Source organism: Anthonomus grandis, chromosome 11, assembly GCF_022605725.1.
Source record: "Anthonomus grandis grandis chromosome 11, icAntGran1.3, whole genome shotgun sequence".
In the NCBI taxonomy this organism is placed as follows: Eukaryota; Metazoa; Arthropoda; class Insecta; order Coleoptera; family Curculionidae; genus Anthonomus; species Anthonomus grandis.
Window position 1 is genome coordinate 26,121,500 of NC_065556.1, and position 20,113 is coordinate 26,141,612.

The following is a 20,113-nucleotide window of genomic DNA, read 5'->3' on the forward strand; positions in this document are numbered from 1 at the left end:
CATTGATTTTTTCATCATCAGCAAATCCTTGGACTTTTTCTGTATCCTAACATGAGTAAAAAATCGATTTTTACAAAAGGATTAAAACATAATTAAAATTTATATAATTACTAAGAGCCTTGTATTAATCAATCACTCAATCGCCTAATAAAAGTGGACTTTTTTCTAAGACCCAATTTATTAGCCTAATTTAAGTGAGAAAGCCCATATTTACAATAAAATTAAAATTCAAAAACACACTAAAAAAACAATGAAATTAACCTTAATTGATTAAGAAGAACCATTTTTTTTCTAGAAAGATTGAAAGAAAATAAAATACTAAAAATCCTGGATTAATCAATTATTCAATCCCCCCTTAACAGTGATTTTTTCAGATTTGTAATCCAGTTTCTGGATTTTTTACACAGTCCTAATTTATCAATTAGCAACCTAATTTGGGTGAAAAAAATCAATTTTTGCAAAAGGAATTAAAAAATAATTAAAATTTATAGAATTACTTAAAAACCTTGTATTAATCACTCACTCAATTTCCTAATAAAAGTGATTCTTTTACCAGTTGTAGGACTTTCTTGTAAGACCCTAATTTGAGAGAGAAACTCCATATTTACAAAAAAAATAAAATTTCAAAAACACACTAAAAATTAATGATATTAACCTAAATTGATTAAGAAAAACCATTTTTTTCTAGGAAGATTCAAATAAAATAAAATACTAAAAATTCTAAATTAATCAATTATTCAATCCTCTCGTAACAGTGATTTTTTCAGATTTGTAATCCAGTTTCTGCTAATCCAGTTTCTTCCTAATTTATCAATTAGCAACCTAATTTGCATGGAAAAAATCATTTTGCAAAGAGATTAAAAAATAATTAGAAATTTTGGATAAATTGAGTGAAAAACTCACACTTTTACAGAAAAATTCGAATTTTATAAACATATTAAAAATCAATTAAATTTACCAATTATTAACCTAATTTGAGTAACAAGGTTCGTGTATCCAGAATATGAGAAAAAAATGACACACCATGTAAAAATCAATCTACACTTAAACGTCAAAGAAACAATCACTAAATTTCCTTATAAAAGTGATTTTTTGATCAAATGACAAATTATGATTTTTGGTAATTTACAGTTTATGGCAAATTTCATCATCCAGCCAGCATTTTTAGTAAAAGTGATTAAGGAAAAATAATTTTTCCAGAAAATATTTATGAAATTTATTATCAACAAGCAAATCCTGGATATTTCCTCTAAAACAAATCAAATTGAAAAGTTTACCTAAAATTCTCACCCCTTTTCCACAATTTTCACCCCTTGTGATATTTTTTCACGGTTATTGTAGATTTCCATTTATCCATAGAATTTATTTAAGTCTTTCCAAGCCTTAACACATGGAAACTTTAGGAAAACTGGACAAAAGAAGTCACTTGGCTTCTCGTATATAAGTATTTCCTAAAAAAGGTTTTTGCTATTAAATTTCAGTGAATTATATTGATAATCAACTCCCTATAAGAAGTAAATAAAATTACGGTTCAGTATATTTAAAGAATGAATTTCCTTGAATTATGACGTCAATTTTGAAAAAAAAATTAAAACTGTTCTATTAAATAAATAATAAAGTATAATTATGCCATTAACTGTAGTTACACACCCAATAAGAGGAGCATACATACTAAAATATATTATATTCTTCTATCGTTTGTACAAGTGATACAAATGTTCATATTCTAAGACTATATGACAATGATATTTTAACTTAACCAAGGATCGTAACCGGTCGTTTTCACCTCCAAGGGGGGTGGTGAAACCGACTGATCGCGACCCTTTTTGACCCTTACGTGCTAAGTTCAGAACACCACATAATTACTTATGTTTATATTGCCCAATATGCTATTCTAAACACTTTTGTTTTTTTTTAAATTTAAATTTAAATTATTTCTAAATAATTTTACCTTAAATTAGGAATTTATTTCTTATTAAAAGAGGCTACGATTAAATCTCACTTACCCTCGCCCCTGTCCCGGAAATCGTTCCGGAGGGCGAGTTTTAGTTTTTTTTACAAAAATTAGTTGACCAATTGACACTCATGTTGATTTATTTATTTTTTTTTAATTTAATCTAAAATTCCACTTGTTAAATTTGTCCCAAAATATTTTTAATTAAAATATGGTCGCTTTGTTTTGTTTCAACTTAAGCCCCGAGAGAGTACAATGGAACGTTTTTATAAACCAAACGACGGTCAAAGACATTCTGACCAATCAGAGATCGCGATGTTCCGTTCAGTCCCCCGTCCGACCAGGTCGTTCTATTGAGTCAGACTGTTTAAGCTTTCTGGTTGGTCATTTATAGCAAACAGGCGGAGGAAGAACTGAACGGACTGAAGTTTTCAGTCATTTCTTTGGTTTTTTGAAAGCGAGTAGCAACTGCAGATTTAATCATTGGGAGGGGTCCGATGGAGGACTAAACGGTGCACACATAGCTGTACAATTTCTTGGACAGTCATTTTTTTCTAAGCCTTTTTACAGGCAGTTAAGTTAACCCGAATTTCTTCTTCTTTAATATTATCAACTACTTGGAAGAAGTGATTGAATTCTTCTTGTACAGGCTCTTTATTCTCTCCTAATTCCTCCATATTCGCTTTCTCTCTCTTTTAAACCAAATTCGCAGATTTTTGATTTTCTAAGACTTTAGAGCCCACCCAAAGGTCGGATGGAGGACTGAACGGTTCATACCTGGCCATCTCAAAATGTAAATTTTAATCTAGCGTGCGGTGACTATGTTAAAACAGGACACTAGACTTTGAAAAATTTATTGGACAGTCTTTTGTTTTTTTCTAAGCCTACTTACAGGCAGTTGAATAAACTTGGAGTTCTTCTTCTTTAATAACATCAACTGCCTAGAAGAAGTTCTTGATTTTTTCTTTACAGGCAGTTGCTTTGCTAAAACTCTGACTTCTTTCTTAACATCATCAACTGCCTGGAAGAAATTATTGATTTTTTCTTTTACAGGCTCTCGAGTCACTTTGACACAAAGTTGTCCTTCATTTTCTACAGCTCAACTCCTCCATAGCCGCTCTCTCTCTATTTTAAACCAAATTCACAGATTTTTTATTTTCTAAGAATTTAGATTCCATTCGGAGGTCGGATGGAGGATTGAACGGTTCACACCATGTTTGTCTCAAAATATTTAAATTTTAATCTAGCGTGACGTGACTAGGCTTGAAAAAATTTTATTGGACTGTCATTTGTTTTTTTCTAAGCCTACTTGCAGGCAGTTGAGTTAACTTGGAGTTCTTCTTCTTCTTTAATGACGTCAACTGCCTGGAAGAAGTTATTGATTTTTTCTTTTACAAACAGTTGCTTTATTAAAGTCCTCACATCTTCCTCAAAATCATTAACTGCCTGGGAGAATTAAATTTTCCTTTTACAATCAATTGCTAGTTACTGAAGCATAGAGTTTTTTTTTTACAACTCAACTTATTTATATCCGCTTTCTCTATTTTAAGCCAAGTTCGTAGATTTTCGAATTTTTTTCCAAGACAAAATGCATGAATTCCTAATGACAAAAGGTAGAGCCGTTCAGTTCTACATCCGACCCATTCAGAAGTACACTTCAAAAACAGACCGAACGGAGGACTGAACGCTCTCACTCCTCGCCTTTGAATAAATAAGTCGGATCAAGGACTGAACGGTGATCTGCACTTGCGCAAACGCTAATTTGAATAATTTTGGTCCTTTTGATTTATAAAAAACGTTACACCGTTTAAAATCGACATTTCTGTACCCTAAAAACGACTTTTCGTTGTATTGAAATTAAATTCGATCGGATCTTATTATGTGGTAAATCGAACAAATTTGACCAAACCAAGTGGAATTATTCGGGATCGACTTAAGAGGAAAATATATCGAGCGTAAAATACATAGGGCTGGTATAGAAAATTGTTTCTTCTGGCCGCCCTGTATATTTATCGTCTTTCGTTTCTCGTGATATTTTACAGTAAATCTTTCCCGTTTAAAATATACACTGCTAAGTAAGTAATGCTCTTGACAACTCTATAGTGCAAAATTGAAAATCTAACTAGGCTAAGGTGTTTTTTGCAGACTTTAATAATTAATTAAGAAAGACTTGTTGTTATCTTAGAGATCCTCGAAAGCCTAATACGACAGTTTCAAAAGGAAAATCTGCGTTTTTTTTTACATTTGGACTTTTTCTGGAGGAAGACACCAATTTGGATTTTTTTTTTGGGTTAATTTTAGTAAATGCGGCACTTTCTCTTGTTATTTTTTTTTATTTTGTTAGTCTTCGAAGCAAAAATTTATTTATTTTTTGATTTGTAACAGGAAAATTCGAATTTTTGAGGAAAACGAGAAGTTTTGATGAATTTTAACTCGTAAGTACTAAATGAAAAAAACCCCGCATGCTTGGGATATATTGCATATTGGAGTGTATACAAAATGAGAAAAATCAGAAAATTTTTATTTTTGTATTTTTTCTTAACAGTTAAATTGAGGAAATTGCCACTTTGTTTTTTTTTTAGCTGGAAAATTAAGGAAATACAGTGCCGGCCAAAAGTGGAGAAACTTTTAATATTTTTATTTTTTTCTTATTAAAACTAATTCGAAGTAATTGTAAATAATGTTTTGAAAACCAAAAATTGACAAAAATTAAAAACCAATAATTTATTACAAAATATGCAAACAAAATTTATTTTCTCTAAGGACAAAAATGGAGAAACTTTTTATTTTTATGACATAATTATGTTATAATACAAAATGTAGATAAAAGCACACTAATACTTTGTGGCATAACCGTTATTCTTCACAACTTCACTTCACCGTCTTGGCATAGATTCAAGAAGATTGTGTATAATATCTCCGGAAATTTCACTCCATGCTTCTTTTAGGACTTGGAATAATTCGTCTTTATTTCGGAACTTATTCGGATTTTTTTGTCGAACTTTTTTGTCTAGGTGCTTCCACACGTTCTCGATGGGATCTAAATCTGGACTGTGAGCTTGCCACTTCAGAACATGAATTTGTTGAGAGGTTAGGAAATTTTTAACAATTTTAAAAGTGTGCTTGGGGTCGTTATCATGCTGGAATTTTTAAATTAACGGCAAATTATCCTCGGCGTAGGAAAGCATATTATTCCCTAAGATGTTTAGATAATATTGGCTATTCATGATCCCATCTATTCTCACCAGTGGACCAACGCCATGCCCGGAAAACACATTACCGCCTCCATGTTTGATTGTGGGAACAGTGTACTTTAGGTTGAATTTTTCATTCTCGAGACGTCTAACCCATCTCGTACCATCTGACCCAAATAAATTGAACTTACTTTCATCTGACCATAAAACGTTTTTCCATTGATTATAGGCCCAATGTAAGTGTTCTTTTGCAAATCTTAAACGAATTTGTCTATTTTTCGTTGAAATGAAAGGTTTTTTTACCGGTCTCCTGGCTTTTAAGTTGGCGTCACATAAACGTCTTCGAATAGATCGAACTGAAAGGGAAATGCTGGGATATGCCTTTTTTATATCTTCGGCGGAGAAAAATGGATTTCTTATACAACATCGTCTAATTAGCTTGTCAGTTGCAGATGTTGTTTTTTTGGGTCTACCTGGCTTAGAGATGCTGGCAGTAGTGCCTCTAGTTTGCCACAATTTGATTTGTTTACAAATGACACTTTTATGAAGATCAAGTTCTCTAGCGATTGTTACTTGTTTCACTCCCGCATTGTGTTTCTCAATTATAAATGTTTTTATTTGTTCAGATAAATTTATACCTCGAGGCATTTTAATACTAAATAGGCTTCTTCACAATCGAAAACGAACTGCTTCAAACGAGACCTATTTAATTTAAAATATTTAATACAAAAAGTTTCTCTATTTATGTCCTCAAGTAAAAAAAACATTGTTTACTATTTACATTCCTGTGATAAATATTCAAACTGTTTTGGTATGAATTTATGGCTTAGACTAAGATAAACATTTTTAATACATAGTATCACAAAAATTTTTAATAGATTATTAAATTAGAAAATAAATTAAAAGTTTCTCTACTTTTGGCCGGCACTGTACTTGTATGCTGGAGAGTATAAAAATACCATTAGTAAGTCTCTTAAGATCCTTGATACAGCATTAGGCAAAAATTGCACTGTTTTGAGGTTCTTAGCTTCTATTATTGGAATTGAAAAAAAAACAAAAGAATTAGAAATTGTTTTTAATTTTAAAAGAATCTGTCTTTTTGAATTACACTGATTATTATTATTATTATTACGTTTTTTTTTTCTTGAAGGTACTATAGTCAAAAAGATCGAAAATGTCGGACTTTTTTGGATTTTCAGCATTTTTTGAAAATCTCTGGAATTTAAAAAAAAATCCAGAGAAATAAGACGTTCTATTGAGTTTATATGAAAAAAAATTTAAAAAAATTAAAAATCTGTCTTTTTGAAATAAATTTTTGTTAAAATTAGAAAGAAAACAGAGGAGTGAAAAAGTGTGTTTAATTTCTATGAAAAAATTGGAAAAAATGTAATTCTTCAAAAAATCTATCTTTTTGATATACACTGATTATTCTAACAATTTTTTTTGTTAAAGGTTCTATAGCCCAAAAAGATCGAATTTTTTAGCATTTTTTTTTTAATTTTTAATTTTAAAAAAATCTAGAGAAATGAGAAGTTTTAATGCATTTGAATGAAATAACAAAAAATACTAAAAATGTGTTATTTTGAAATACATTAATTGTTATTTTTGTTGACTGTTTTTTTTTTAAATTGAAATTAGAAAGCAGTCAAAAATTGGATTTAATTTCAATAGAAAAATAAAACAATGGAAATTTTTTAAAAAATCTGTCTTTTTAAAATACACTAATTATTATTATTATTGTAATTACGATTTTTTATTCCGGAAGGTTCTCTAACCAAAAAGATCGAAAATGTCGCACTTTTTTGGATTTTTAGCATTTTTTGAAAATCTCTGGAATTTAAAAAAAAAATCCAGAGGAATGAGACATTGTATTGAGTTTGTATGAGAAAAATTGAAAAAAAATTAAAAATCTGTCTTTTTGAAATACATTTTTGTTGAAAGTAGAAAGAAAACAGTGAACTGAGAAATTGTGAGACTTGACTTGAGAACTTGAATTTCAATGAAAAAATTTAATTTTTTAAAAAATCTGTCTTTGAGATACACTAATTATTTTTTTTTGTTCTATAGCCCACAAAGATTGAAATGATACTTTTTTAAATTTTTTAGTATTTTTTTCAAATCTCCTAATTCAAAAAAAATCCAAAGAAATGAGAAGTTGTATTGAATTTATATGAAATAAGTTAAAAAAAAATAAAAATTTGTCTTTTTGAAATACATTTATTATTACATTTGTTGACTGTATGGTTTTTTTATGAAAATTAGAAAAAAAACACAAAGTCAAAAATTGAGATACACTGATTATTATAACTACTACCATCCACTTGGAAATGTGAAGTATGTGAAGTAGGGTCAAGTGAGGGAAGTAGCCAAAGTGAGCGTACAAGAAAAAGAAGCCGTGTTGACGATATTCTGGATCAGGATTTTGCCAGTGAAATCAGCAATACCTTGCAGTTTTTGGTGGCAAAGACCAATGAGCTTACCGAAAAAGTAGACATGTTACTAGTGGAAAATAAGAGCCTTAAGGATGAAATTGCATCATTAATGGGGATCAAAGTACCAACACCTGTTTTAACTAATGGGAAGCCAGGTACATCGTATGCCAGTGCCTTAAATAACAGCAAGGTTTTGGTTGTAAAACAAAAAAAGGCAGAAAAAAACGTAAATCAAGTGAAGGAGGACATTAGAGGCAAGGGGAACCCAACGGATATAGGGGCGGGATTGTCATTAAGAAAAGCCACCAAGAACGGTCGAATTATAGTCAATTGTGGTAACGAAAAGGACCTTACCAGTATTAGGACTGAAATACAGCAGAAAATGGGCAATAGGTACACTGTAGATGTGCCAAAAAATCTGGAAAATCCAAAAGAAAACAGAGAAATGAGAAATTGTATTTAATTTATATGAAATAAATGAAAAAATTATAAAAAATTAAAAATTTGTCTTTTTGAAATACATTTATTAGTACTTTTGTTGACTGTATGTTTTTTTTTATGAAAATTAGAAAAAAAAGCAGAGAGTCAGAAATTGTGTTTAATTTGAATGAAAAATAACAATAATTTTTTTTTTTTTAAATCTGTCTTTTTGATACTCTGATTATTTTTATTATTGTTATTATTATTATTATTATTAATATTTTTTTTTCTTGAAGGTTCCATAGCCAAAAAGATCGAAAATGTGACACTTTTTTGGATTTTTAGCATTTTTTGAAAATATCTAGAATTAAAAAAAATCCAGAGAAATGAGAAATTGTATTTAATTTGTATGAAATAAATGAAAAAATTATAAAAAATTAAAAATTTGTTTTTTTGAAATGCATTTATTATTACTATTATTACTATCATAATCATTATTATGATTAATATTGTTGATAATATAGATGATTGACACACGGTTGATGGTGCTAGTGGTTTGATATCAACATTGAATTTCCCAGGAAAAAATTGGTGAGCATCCGATTTTTTTCCGAAAAATTCCATTAAAAATGTCGAAATTTTCGAATTAAAAAAAAATCGTAAAAATTCAAATAAGCCCATTGACAAGGTAAATTTCGAAATTCAAGTTTCACGAACTATTCTCCTAAGATCAAGGAATTTTTCTTAAAAATTAATATAAGCCCATCGACATGATACCCTCTCATTCAATGATGATTTCAGGATTCGGGTACCACTGGTATCTATAAATCTTTAAAGGTGAAACAAGGATTTTTGAAAATTCAGATAGATCCATCGACATGGCACTCATTTTTTACGCAGATTTTAATGGTGATACCACAGTTTAGGGACCACTAACTATTCTACAAGGTCCAAAAAAAAAGTAATAAATTTGCATAAATTTTTTTTGTCAAATTTACGGTGGTGTCCTTTTGTCAATTTATTACAGTCAAAAAATTGTTGGCAATACTGATTTTTTGATTTTAAAAAAAAAGTCCAGATAGATGAGAAACTGTGTTAAAATTCAATGAAAAAATAAAAATGTTGAAAAATCTGCATTTTTGAAATACATCTTTTCTGGAAGCAAGAAATTTTGAAAATTGCACTTCTTTTATTGAAATTGGAAAAAAATCAAAATACGAAAAAAGAGAATCTTCAATTTATATAAAATTTGAAAGAACCAGTCTTTTTAAAACATATTTTCGCTTTAAATTTAGTCCAAAAATTAAACTAATTTTGAAAATTTCAATTTTTTTTTTGGATCTTAATTAACAGTTCCTAAAATAATTTTTACTTTCTTAATTAAGCGATATATCAAAGAGACCGTAAAATATTTTTCCCTAAAAAAAAATTAAAAAAGTGTAATATATGCATATTCTTTGACTCCTTCCACTATACAGCTTGTCCCAAGCAAGCAACACTAAATATAAATGTACTATTTGGCAACCTTCTCTAATAGTAAAAAATCCTTTACTTTAACAAAAAAATTCGTACGTACAGCAGTTGGCAACACCGACTGACGTAATAACACAAGTGTTTCTTACAGGTTTGCCAAATTTCATATTTTTCTTCACTAAATCATGATTTTTTGCTTCGAGACTAAAGCATTAAGGATTTTGCACCAATAGGGCAACTCGTGAAGCCCGTTTAGGAGCATTTTCTTCGAAAATCTATTTGAATTTACACAATTTTATTTAAAGACTTTTCGGCTACAGTACTCACTAAAATCTCCTAAACCTCCTCTACGTGTTACAGGTACCATTGGTAAAAATTTCAAATTTAGGCCTCAAAAAGCTACTGATTGTGCACTTTTGTTTTTAAATATATCGTGTTTTAAATTAAAAACAAAAATCTACTCGAATGCCCCAGACAAAACCTACTTGTTAAACTGATTTTTTACAAATTTTAATTACAAGACTCTTAAGACGAGGAAATATATGAATACAAATATAAACAATTTGTTTAGACACAAACAGCGAAACGATATTTATAAGTGTCTTAAATCTGTACAAACACTAAAAACTAAATAAACATTCGTAAAAACTCACTTACTAACTATAACTAAAATCGAACTTCAGAACAGTGAGCCCTCACATACTGTAACGAAACTCCCGAAAAAAAATAAACAGTTTTTTTTTCTGCTTCTTCTATGGTTTAAATATCACACCATTTGGTTTAACAGAATTTGTTTATTGCTAGAGCGTATCATTTAAATTCTAATTTTTTTTTTGTTACTACGTCCGAACTATGTGAAAATGCAATTTGGAAGCTACCACTCCTAGACTAATATCAAATAAAACCCGACCAATTGTTTGGTTTTTCTGTGATTTCCGTTGGAGAAGAATATTCTGTAAAACATAAGGATTCATTAGAAATATACCGGGGTGAAGTAGTTTAAAATCGTCATACAGGATGATTCATTTAGGAATATTGTATCTGTTGTGGAATGTTCAGATTTGGGATCAAAGCCTTAAATTATTCAGTTAACTTACATAGATACAGAAGTTAAAAATTTTCAAGAGCACTTTTTCAGTATTGGTTTTAGGGGAAAATTCAGTTCAGAGCAAAATATGAAACGTTTTACTTTGAAGTATCCATAGATTCAAAATATATTCAGACTGGAAAACTTATCCAGAAGTAAAATTGGCGCAAAAGATTAAAATCCAGGATATGGTTTTAATAGAGGAAAAATTAAAGAGTAATTTCACACCTTTAGAAGTGTTTAAATAATTAATTTCCTGAGCAAATCGTTTCATTTGAACTAATTTAATGGTGGTTCTAAAAGAAATGTGTAACTCATGAACCGTTAACTCGTTTATTCACATTTTTTCAATTATTAAAGAATCTAGAGCAATTCCAATTTTTTTTTTTCATGTAACAAGGCCAATGAAAAATCCTTTGGATAAAATCCATGTGATACGTAATTTGCTGGATTCTACTCCGACAAGGAATTTGCAATTTGACTAAATCTAAAGAGTATCAGAAACAGTATTATTTATCCTTGGAAAATTCAGTATATTTTCAGGATTGTTTTTCTCCTTGAAGAATTCACGAGTTGTGTATACTGTTTTTTGCTTGGAAAATTTATTCATTTTCGGTTATTTCTAGGCGCTGGTTTATCCTTGGAAAATTCCAAAATTTAGTATATTGGAAAATTCACGATGTTTTCAAGCTGACAATAGTGGTTTGCTCTTGAAAATGCAAAAATTCATGTTATTTTTTCCGGCTTATTATACTAGCTTGTACTTGGAAAATTCAAGTTGTTTGTATGCTTGCAATACTGGTGTGCCATTGAAAATGTGCAAATTTAGAATATTTCCAGGCTTGTAGTATTGGTATCCTTGTAAAATACAAATTATTGTACTTTCAGGATTATTTTTCTCCTTTGAAAATTTATAATACTTTAAAGCTAATAATACTGGTATGTCCTTGAAAATTCAGAAATTCATAATATTTATTTCGGCTTGTGCTTGAAAAATGTATGAATTTTTAGATATTTCTAGGCCTCTTAGTACGATTGTATCCTTGGAATATTTAGGAATTCAGGTCTTATTGTAGTACTGATTTATCCTTAGAAAATGAAGAAATTTAAGAAATATTTATGAAAATTCATATTTTAAAGCTGATAATACTGGTATGTCCTTAAAAATTCAGAAATTCATCATATTTTTTCCGGCTTGTAATACTGGTTTGTGCTTGGAAAATTTATGAATTTTAGGATATTCCCAGGTCTTTTAGGGCGTATTGTAGTACTGGTTTATCGTTGGAAAATGTAAAAATTTAATGTATTTTTAGGTCGATAGTATTATTTTAAAAATGAGATTCATAATTGAGTATTTCCAGGCTTATTTATGTTTGTAAAATCCAGGGTGTGTCCAGGTTTGTTTATGCTTGGAAAATTTGAAAATTCTTGATTTTTTAAAGCTTTATAGATTTACATCTGGGAGGTGTATGAATTTATTGGTTACTTCCAGGAATTCTGATACTGGTTTATCCTTGGAAAATTTAGGAATTTAGGGTATTTTTAGGTCGACAGTATTATTCTAACAATGAGATCCATAATTGGTTATATCCAGGCTTGTTAATCTTTGGAAAATGTAGGGTTTTTGCTTAGAAAATTTAAAAATTCTTGTTTATCCTCGAAAAATTTAGGAATTTAGGGTATTTTTAGGTCGACAATATTATTCTAACAATGAGATCCATAATTGGTTATATCCAGGTTTGTTAATCTTTGGAAAATGTAGGGTTATGCTTAGAAAATTTAAAAATTCTTGTTTTTTCGAATTTTGTAATACTGATTTATACCTGGAAAGTTTATTAATTTATTGGTTATTTTCAGGTATTCTAGTCTTGGTTTATCCTTTCAAAATTCAGAAATTCATGTTTTTTTCCAGGCGTACTAGTAGTTGTTTTATCCTTAGAAAATTTGGGAAATTAGGGTATTTTTTAGGTCGACAGGAGATCCATAATTAGAGTTGTAGATCCATAACAGTACTTCCGAACTATTCGTTATCCTTAAAAAATTCAAGATATTTTAAAAATTATTCAACATATAATACTGATTTGCCTTTAGAATATGTATAAATTGAGGATTTTTTCAGGATTGATTATACTTGGAAAATTTAATAATTTTTACTTATTTCCAAGCGAGTAATATTGATTTGTCTTTGAGAAAATTTATGAATCCAGAGGGTTTCCAGGTTTATTTATCCTTAGAATGTTTCGAAGCTGGCTCATGATTTTTTGCGGATTGTATACGGTTTTGATTCTGGGAAATTTAATAATTTTCAGTTATTTCTAGGCATTTTAGGTTTATCCTTGAAAAATTCAAAATCACACTTTTAAACTTGTAATTGGAAAATTTATTAAAATTCAGTTATTTCCAATCTTCCAGGCTTGTTTATCCTTAACAAAATCAGAAATTCAGGGTGTTTTCCAGTTTGTTTATCCTTGGAAAATATAGATTCCAACCAATTTCATTATATCTATATCCATGGAATCTATATTCCAAATAAAAATGTATATATTTTCGGTTATTTCTAGGAGATGGTTTATCCTTGGAAAATTCCAAAATTCAGTATATTGGAAAATTCACGATGTTTTCGAGCTGACAATAGTGGTTTGCTCTTGAAAATGCAAAAATTCATATTATTTTTTCCGGCTTATTATACTAGCTTGTACTTGGAAAATTCAGCTTATTTGTATGCGTGCAATACTGGTGTGCCACTGAAAATGTGCAAATTTAGAATATTTCCAGGCTTGTAGTATTGGTATCCTTGGAAAATACAAATTATTGTACTTTCAGGATTATTTTTCTCCTTTGAAAATTTATACTTTAAAGCTGATAATACTGGTATGTCCTTAAAAATTCAGAAATTCATATTTTTTTCCGGCCTTGTAATACTGGTTTGTGCTTGGAAAATTTATGAATTTTAGGATATTTGCAGGCCCTTTAGTACGACTGTATCCTTGAAATATTAAGGAATTTAGGGCGTATTGTAGTACTGGTCTATCCTTGGAAAATGTAGAAATTTAAGGTATTTTTAGGCCAATAGTATTATTTAAAAAATGCATAATTGAGTATCTCCAGCCTTGTTTATGTTTGTGAAATCCAAGGTGTGTCCAGGTTTGTTTATGCTTAGAAAATGTTAAAATTCTTGAATTTTTAACGCTAAAAATATTTTTAATTTATTGGTTGCTTCCAGGCATTCTGATACTGGTTTATCCTTGGAAAATTTAGGAATTTAGGGTATTTTTAGGTCGACAGTATTATTCTAACAATGAGATCCATAATTGATTATATCCGGGCTTGATTATCTTTGGAAAATTTAGGGTTTTTCTATGTTTGTTTATCTTTGGCAAATTTAGAAATTCATGATTTTTTCCAGGCGTACTAGTATTGTTTTATCCTTGGAAAATTAGGGAATTTAGGGTATTTTTAGGCCGACAGTATAATTTTAGAGCTAAGATCCATAATTAGGTACTTCCGGGCTATTCGTATCCTTGAAAAATTCAAGAATTCTCAACCTGATTTGCCTTTAGAATATGTATAAATTAAGGATGTTTTCAGGATTGATTATCCTGGGAAAATCCTTGTCCTTGAGAAAATTTATTAATTCAGAGGGTTTCCAGGTCTATTTATCCTTAGAATATGTAGAAGCTCATGATTTTTTGCAGATTGTATACGGTTTTGATTTTGGAAAATTTAATAATTTTCAGTTATTTTTGGGCATTGTAGGTTTATCCTTGGAAAATTCAAAATCACATTTTTGAACTTGTAATTGGAAAATTTATTAAATTTCAGTTATTTCCAAGCTTATAATACTGGTTTCTTAAGAAACTTCCAGGCTTGTTTATCCTTGACAAAATCAAAAATTCTTCAGGTTTGTTTATCCTTGGAAAATATAGATTGCAAGATTCCAACCAATTCCATTATATCTATATTCGTATATATATTGAATCTATATTCCAAATATAGATTCCAACCAATTCCATTCAAGTTTGTTTATCCTTGAAAAATATAGATTTTCAGGAGTTTTTTAGACTTGTAATAGTGGTTTGTCCTTGGAAAATGCATAAATCAAGTGTGTTTCTAGGCTTGGTTATCCTTGAAAAATTCAGAAGGCAACACTAGTTTGCCTAGGGAAGTTTATAAATTTAGAGTGTTTCCATATTTGTTCATCTTGTAATATGGATTTGTACCTAGAGAATTTATTAATTTTTGGTTATTATCAGGCATTTTAGTACTGGCTTATCCTTGGAAATTTTTGTAATTTAGGGTATTTTCAGACCGACGGTATTATTTTGGAAATAAGATCCATAAATGAATATTTCCAGGCTCCTTTGTCCATGGAAAATGCAGAAATTCAGGATTTTTTTAGGCTTGTAATACTGGTTTATCCGTGGGATATTCATAAATTTAGCATATTTCCAGGTTTGTTTATCATTGGAAAATTTGGAAATTCATAATTTTTTTAGGCTTGTAATACCTGGAAGATTTATGAATTTTTGATTTAATACTGGGTTATCCTTGGAATATTCAAAAATTTAGGATATTTTCAAGTAGGCAGTATTATTTTGAAAACCCGATTCATAATTCAGTATTTTCATGATTATTAGCTTGCTATCCTTGAAAAATTGACAAGATTCAATATATTTTCAAGCTACAATACTGAATTTTCCTTATAAAATTAATAAATTCATGGCACGTCCAGGATTATTTATCATTAAAAAATTATGATTTTCTGTAGTCTTTAATACGGATTTGTACCTGGGAAACCGGTTATTTTCGATACGTATTATATTCGAACGATTGTAGTACTGGTTATCCTTGGAAAATTCGGCCTAGAATTACTTGGAAAAAGTATAAATTCACGCTAATTCCAGGCTTCTTTATACTTGAAAAACTCAGAAATTTAGGATTTTTAGGCTACTAAGGCGAATTTGTACCTAGAAAATTTATTCATTTTCGATTATTTTCAGACCACTACCAAGTGGTTATCCTTGAAAAATTCAAAACTTTAGGATACTTTCAAGCTCATTTATCTTTGAAAAATTAGGATACATTCAGGCTGAAAAGGTCAATTTATCCTTGGAAAATAAAAAATATTTTCCAACATGAATTTCAGATTTATACTTGGAATATTATAAAATTCATAGAATTTCTAGGCTTGTAAGATTGGTCATCCTTGGAACAATCAGTACAGCTTATCATACTTTTTTCTCCTTGAATTTTTTTATTAAAGGTTTATGTATCCTTGAAAAATTCAGGATATCTGGCTAGATATACCGATTTGGATAATTTATAAATTTAGTATTTCCAGGCTTGTAATACTAGTTTATTTCTAAAAATATTCTGGGCTTGTAATAGCATTTTATCATAAAAAAAAAAATCAGGATATTTCTAAGTTGGCAACACTAGATTGTCCTTGGAAATATTGGAAATTCAGAGTGTTTCTAGAGTCATAATACTGATTTGTTCTCGATTCTAGCAATGTCAATTTGACCTTGGAAAATTCATGATTTATTGTCAGGCAAGATCAAAACTTGAGGATTTCAGGTTTATCCTTGAAAAATTGCCAGACAGTAATTTCCTGGCAATGAAAGCCACATTCAAAAATTTTCCAGCAGGTTTGTCCTTAAAGAATTCAGAGAGTTATGAACATTTCTAGACTTATTTAGATTTTTAGCATTGATCTTGAAAAGACTCAAAGGCAATTTTGATCTCAAAAATTCAGAATATTTTCATCAATGTAAAATAATGCTTTAAATTCTGAATCATCCTGTATAGTAAAGATCAACAACATATTACTAAGCTAATCGTGTAAAATTGTAAATTCAGTAAACATTCAAGAAAGTGTTCATGCTCTACAGTGTCTACTTACTCACTCTACATGCTCTACCGGGCAGTGTCAGTAATTGTAAGAAGGTCTGACATAAAGGTATTCCAGTCCACACAGTTGAGAAATAAGAATGTAGTGATATTTTATAGAAAGAATAATTTGTGTTTTATTTTATGCTGTTAGGAGAGTGCTTTGATATAGTAGGACACCCAACGACTAATACTTACCAATTGAATTTTTTTAGACTAGTCCCATATATCCTCCAATGGTACACGTAATAATAATGGCCAAAATGGCCAGACATATCATGATCATTATTTTCTTCTGGAATTTCGAAAATATTTTTGATTAAATTTTTGGCAAATTTCGCTTTTTTTTTTGTTGTTGTGGTTCTTGTTTTAAAAAAATTGTAATTTTTTTGTGCCAATTGTCACTTTTGTGATTTTTATTCGATTCAAAAGTGAACTGGAACTACTTAATTTAACGGCGACTATGAAGCATCGAAACGGCGAAATGTGGTGGATTTAAAACTGGTGCTTTGGTGACGCCCTACCTGTATACTAAATAAAATGGCGGACAAGCGACATCTTGGGGGAAAAAATTACGTCGTTATTCAGATCTGATATTGGATTGTTCTGGTATTGTCAGTGGTTTTTTGATTCACCATTTTGAAAATTGTCACATTCAAATCATTCTTGCAAGATGGCGGCGTCCCTTCGCCATTTTGAAGTTTATTATTGACACTGTTGATCCAAGCAAATAATTGATAATTTTTTGTTTTTCAAAGGATCAAGTGAATGTTCTGCTATTTCTGGTGGAGCTTTATATTAAACAAGTATATTTTTATAAATTCCGAATAATTTTTTGACTCATAACCTCAAATCAGGTTGTCGTTATTAAAAAGATTCTTTATAGAAAAACTCAACATTTTCTATAAATCCTTTAAAAAAAATCCAACATGGCGACGTTAATCCGCCATTTTGAAAATTAAGAAGTAAAAGATTGTTGGCTTTGAGATGGAAGCCACGCCCAAGCTTAATAATTTTACATCGAATCAAATTGGAGAGGGGGAAGCGCTTGTATATGTACATCTAATGATACTTGATATTTGTGTAACAGCTTTTTTTCAAAATCTTGCATTTTTTTCAAAAAAGCTTGAATCATGTGTTCAAAGTAGAAAAAATCAACTTCCTCAAAAATTGTTTTTTTTTATAATTTTTTCAAAAAACCCCGAAACAGGTGTCCAATTAAATTAATTAAAGAATATGCGTAGTTTGTAATTTCTTGAGTTATGGAGATATTCTCAAATTTTATGAAAAAAACATGTTTTTTTTTCAATTTTTTTTTTCCAAAATTCTTGTACAAATTTTGAAAAACGCTGAAATAGGTGTCCAACCCAATTGTCCAGAGAATCTATGTACACATTTTCAAAATTGTATTTGGTCAATTTCTTGAGTTATGGGCATATTCTCAAATTTTATGAAAAAAAACATGTTTTTTTTTTCAATTTTTTATTTCCAAATATCTTGTACAAATTTTGAAAAACGCCGAAATAGGTGTCCAATCAAATTGTCCAGAGAATCTATATACAAATTTTCAAAATTGTATTTGGTTAATTTCTTGAGTTATGGACATATTCTCAAATTTTATGGAAAAAAAATGTTTTTCTTTCCAAAAATATATATTTTTTTTAAATCTTGTACAAATTTTGAAAAACGCTGAAATAGGTGTCCAACCAAATTGTCCAGAGAATCTATGTACAAATTTTCAAAATTGTATTTGGTCAATTTCTTGAGTTATGGACATATTCTCAAATTTTATGGAAAAAAAATGTTTTTCTTTCCAATAATATATTTTTTTTTTAAATCTTGTACAAATTTTGAAAAACGCTGAAATAGGTGTCGAACCAAATTGTCCAGAGAATCTATGTACAAATTTTCAAAATTGTATTTGGTCAATTTTTTGAGTTACGGACGTTTTCTCAAATTTTATGAAAAAAAAAGTTTTTTTTTCCAATAATATTTTTTTTCCAAAAATCTTGTACAAATTTTGAAAAACGCTGAAATAGGTGTCCAATCAAATTGTCCAGAGAATCTATATACAAATTTTCAAAATTGTATTTGGTTAATTTCTTGAGTTATGGACATATTCTCAAATTTTATGGAAAAAAAATGTTTTTCTTTCCAATAATATATTTTTTTTTTAAATCTTGTACAAATTTTGAAAAACGCTGAAATAGGTGTCGAACCAAATTGTCCAGAGAATCTATGTACAAATTTTCAAAATTGTATTTGGTCAATTTTTTGAGTTACGGACGTTTTCTCAAATTTTATGAAAAAAAAAGTTTTTTTTTCCAATAATATTTTTTTTCCAAAAATCTTGTACAAATTTTGAAAAACGCTGAAATAGGTGTCCAATCAAATTGTCCAGAGAATCTATGTACAAATTTTCAAAATTGTATTTGGTCAATTTCTTGAGTTATGGACATTTTCTCAAATTTTATGAAAAAAAAAAGTTTTTTTTTCCAATAATATTTTTTTTCCAAAATTCTTGTACAAATTTTGAAAATCGCAGAAATAGGTGTCCAATCAAATTCTCCAGAGAATCTATGTACAAATTTTCAAAAATGTATTTGGTCCATTTTTTGAGTTATGGACATATTCTCAAATTTTATGAAAAAAAAATGTTTTTTTTCCAATAATATTTTTTTTCCAAAAATCTTGTACAAATTTTGAAAAACGCAGAAATAGGTGTCCAATCAAATTGTCCAGAGAATCTAGGTACAAATTTTCAAAATTGTATTTGGTCAATTTTTTGAGTTATGGACATATTCTCAAATTTTATGAAAAAAACATGTTTTTTTTTTCAATTTTTTTTCTCCAAAATTCTTGTACAATTTTTGAAAAACGCCGAATCAAATTGTCCAGAGAATCTATGTACAAATTTTCAAAATTGTATTTGGTCAATTTTTCGAGTTACGGACGTTTTCTCAAATTTTATGAAAAAAAAAGTTTTTTTTTCCAATAATATTTTTTTTCCAAAAATCTTGTACAAATTTTGAAAAACGCTGAAATAGGTGTCCAATCAAATTGTCCAGAGAATCTATGTACAAATTTTCAAAATTGTATTTGGTCAATTTTTTGAGTTATGGACATATTCTCAAATTTTATGGAAAAAAAATGTTTTTCTTTCCAATAATATATATTTTTTTTAAATCTTGTACAAATTTTGAAAAACGCTGAAATAGATGTCCAATCAAATTGTCCAGAGAATCTATATACAAATTTTCAAAATTGTATTTGGTCAATTTCTTGAGTTATGGACATATTCTCAAATCTTATGGAAAAAAAATGTTTTTCTTTCCAAAAATATATTTTTTTTAAAAATCTTGTACAAATTTTGAAAAACGCTGAAATAGGTGTCCAACCAAATTGTCCAGAGAATCTATGTACAAATTTTCAAAATTGTATTTGGTCAATTTCTTGAGTTATGGACATTTTCTCAAATTTTATGAAAAAAAAAAGTTTTTTTTTCCAATAATATTTTTTTTTCCAAAATTCTTGTACAAATTTTGAAAAACGCTGAAATAGGTGTCCAGCCAAATTGTCCAGAGAATCTATGTACAAATTTTCAAAATTGTATTTGGTCAATTTTTTGAGTTATGGACATATTCTCAAATTTTATGAAAAAAAA

The 20,113-nt window shown here is 28.9% G+C and overlaps 1 protein-coding gene across 3 annotated transcripts in view; it reads right to left on the bottom strand.

Annotated features, from left to right (window-relative positions):
- The window catches only part of LOC126742538 (syntaxin-1A), a 101,717-nt gene continuing 81,604 nt past the window's right edge, over positions 1-20,113 (bottom strand). Inside the window, exons 9-10 of one of the 3 annotated variants that reach the window (XM_050449194.1) lie at positions 16,648-16,744; positions 9,285-10,426 (exon numbers count right to left, since the gene is read on the bottom strand). In XM_050449194.1, the coding sequence (XP_050305151.1) occupies positions 16,661-16,744 (84 nt within the window). In that variant the 3' untranslated portion in view covers positions 9,285-10,426; positions 16,648-16,660. Of the gene's footprint in view, positions 1,452-9,284; positions 10,427-16,647; positions 16,745-20,113 lie in introns of those variants that run through there. The other 2 variants (XM_050449193.1, XM_050449196.1) reach the window with 2 other exon arrangements.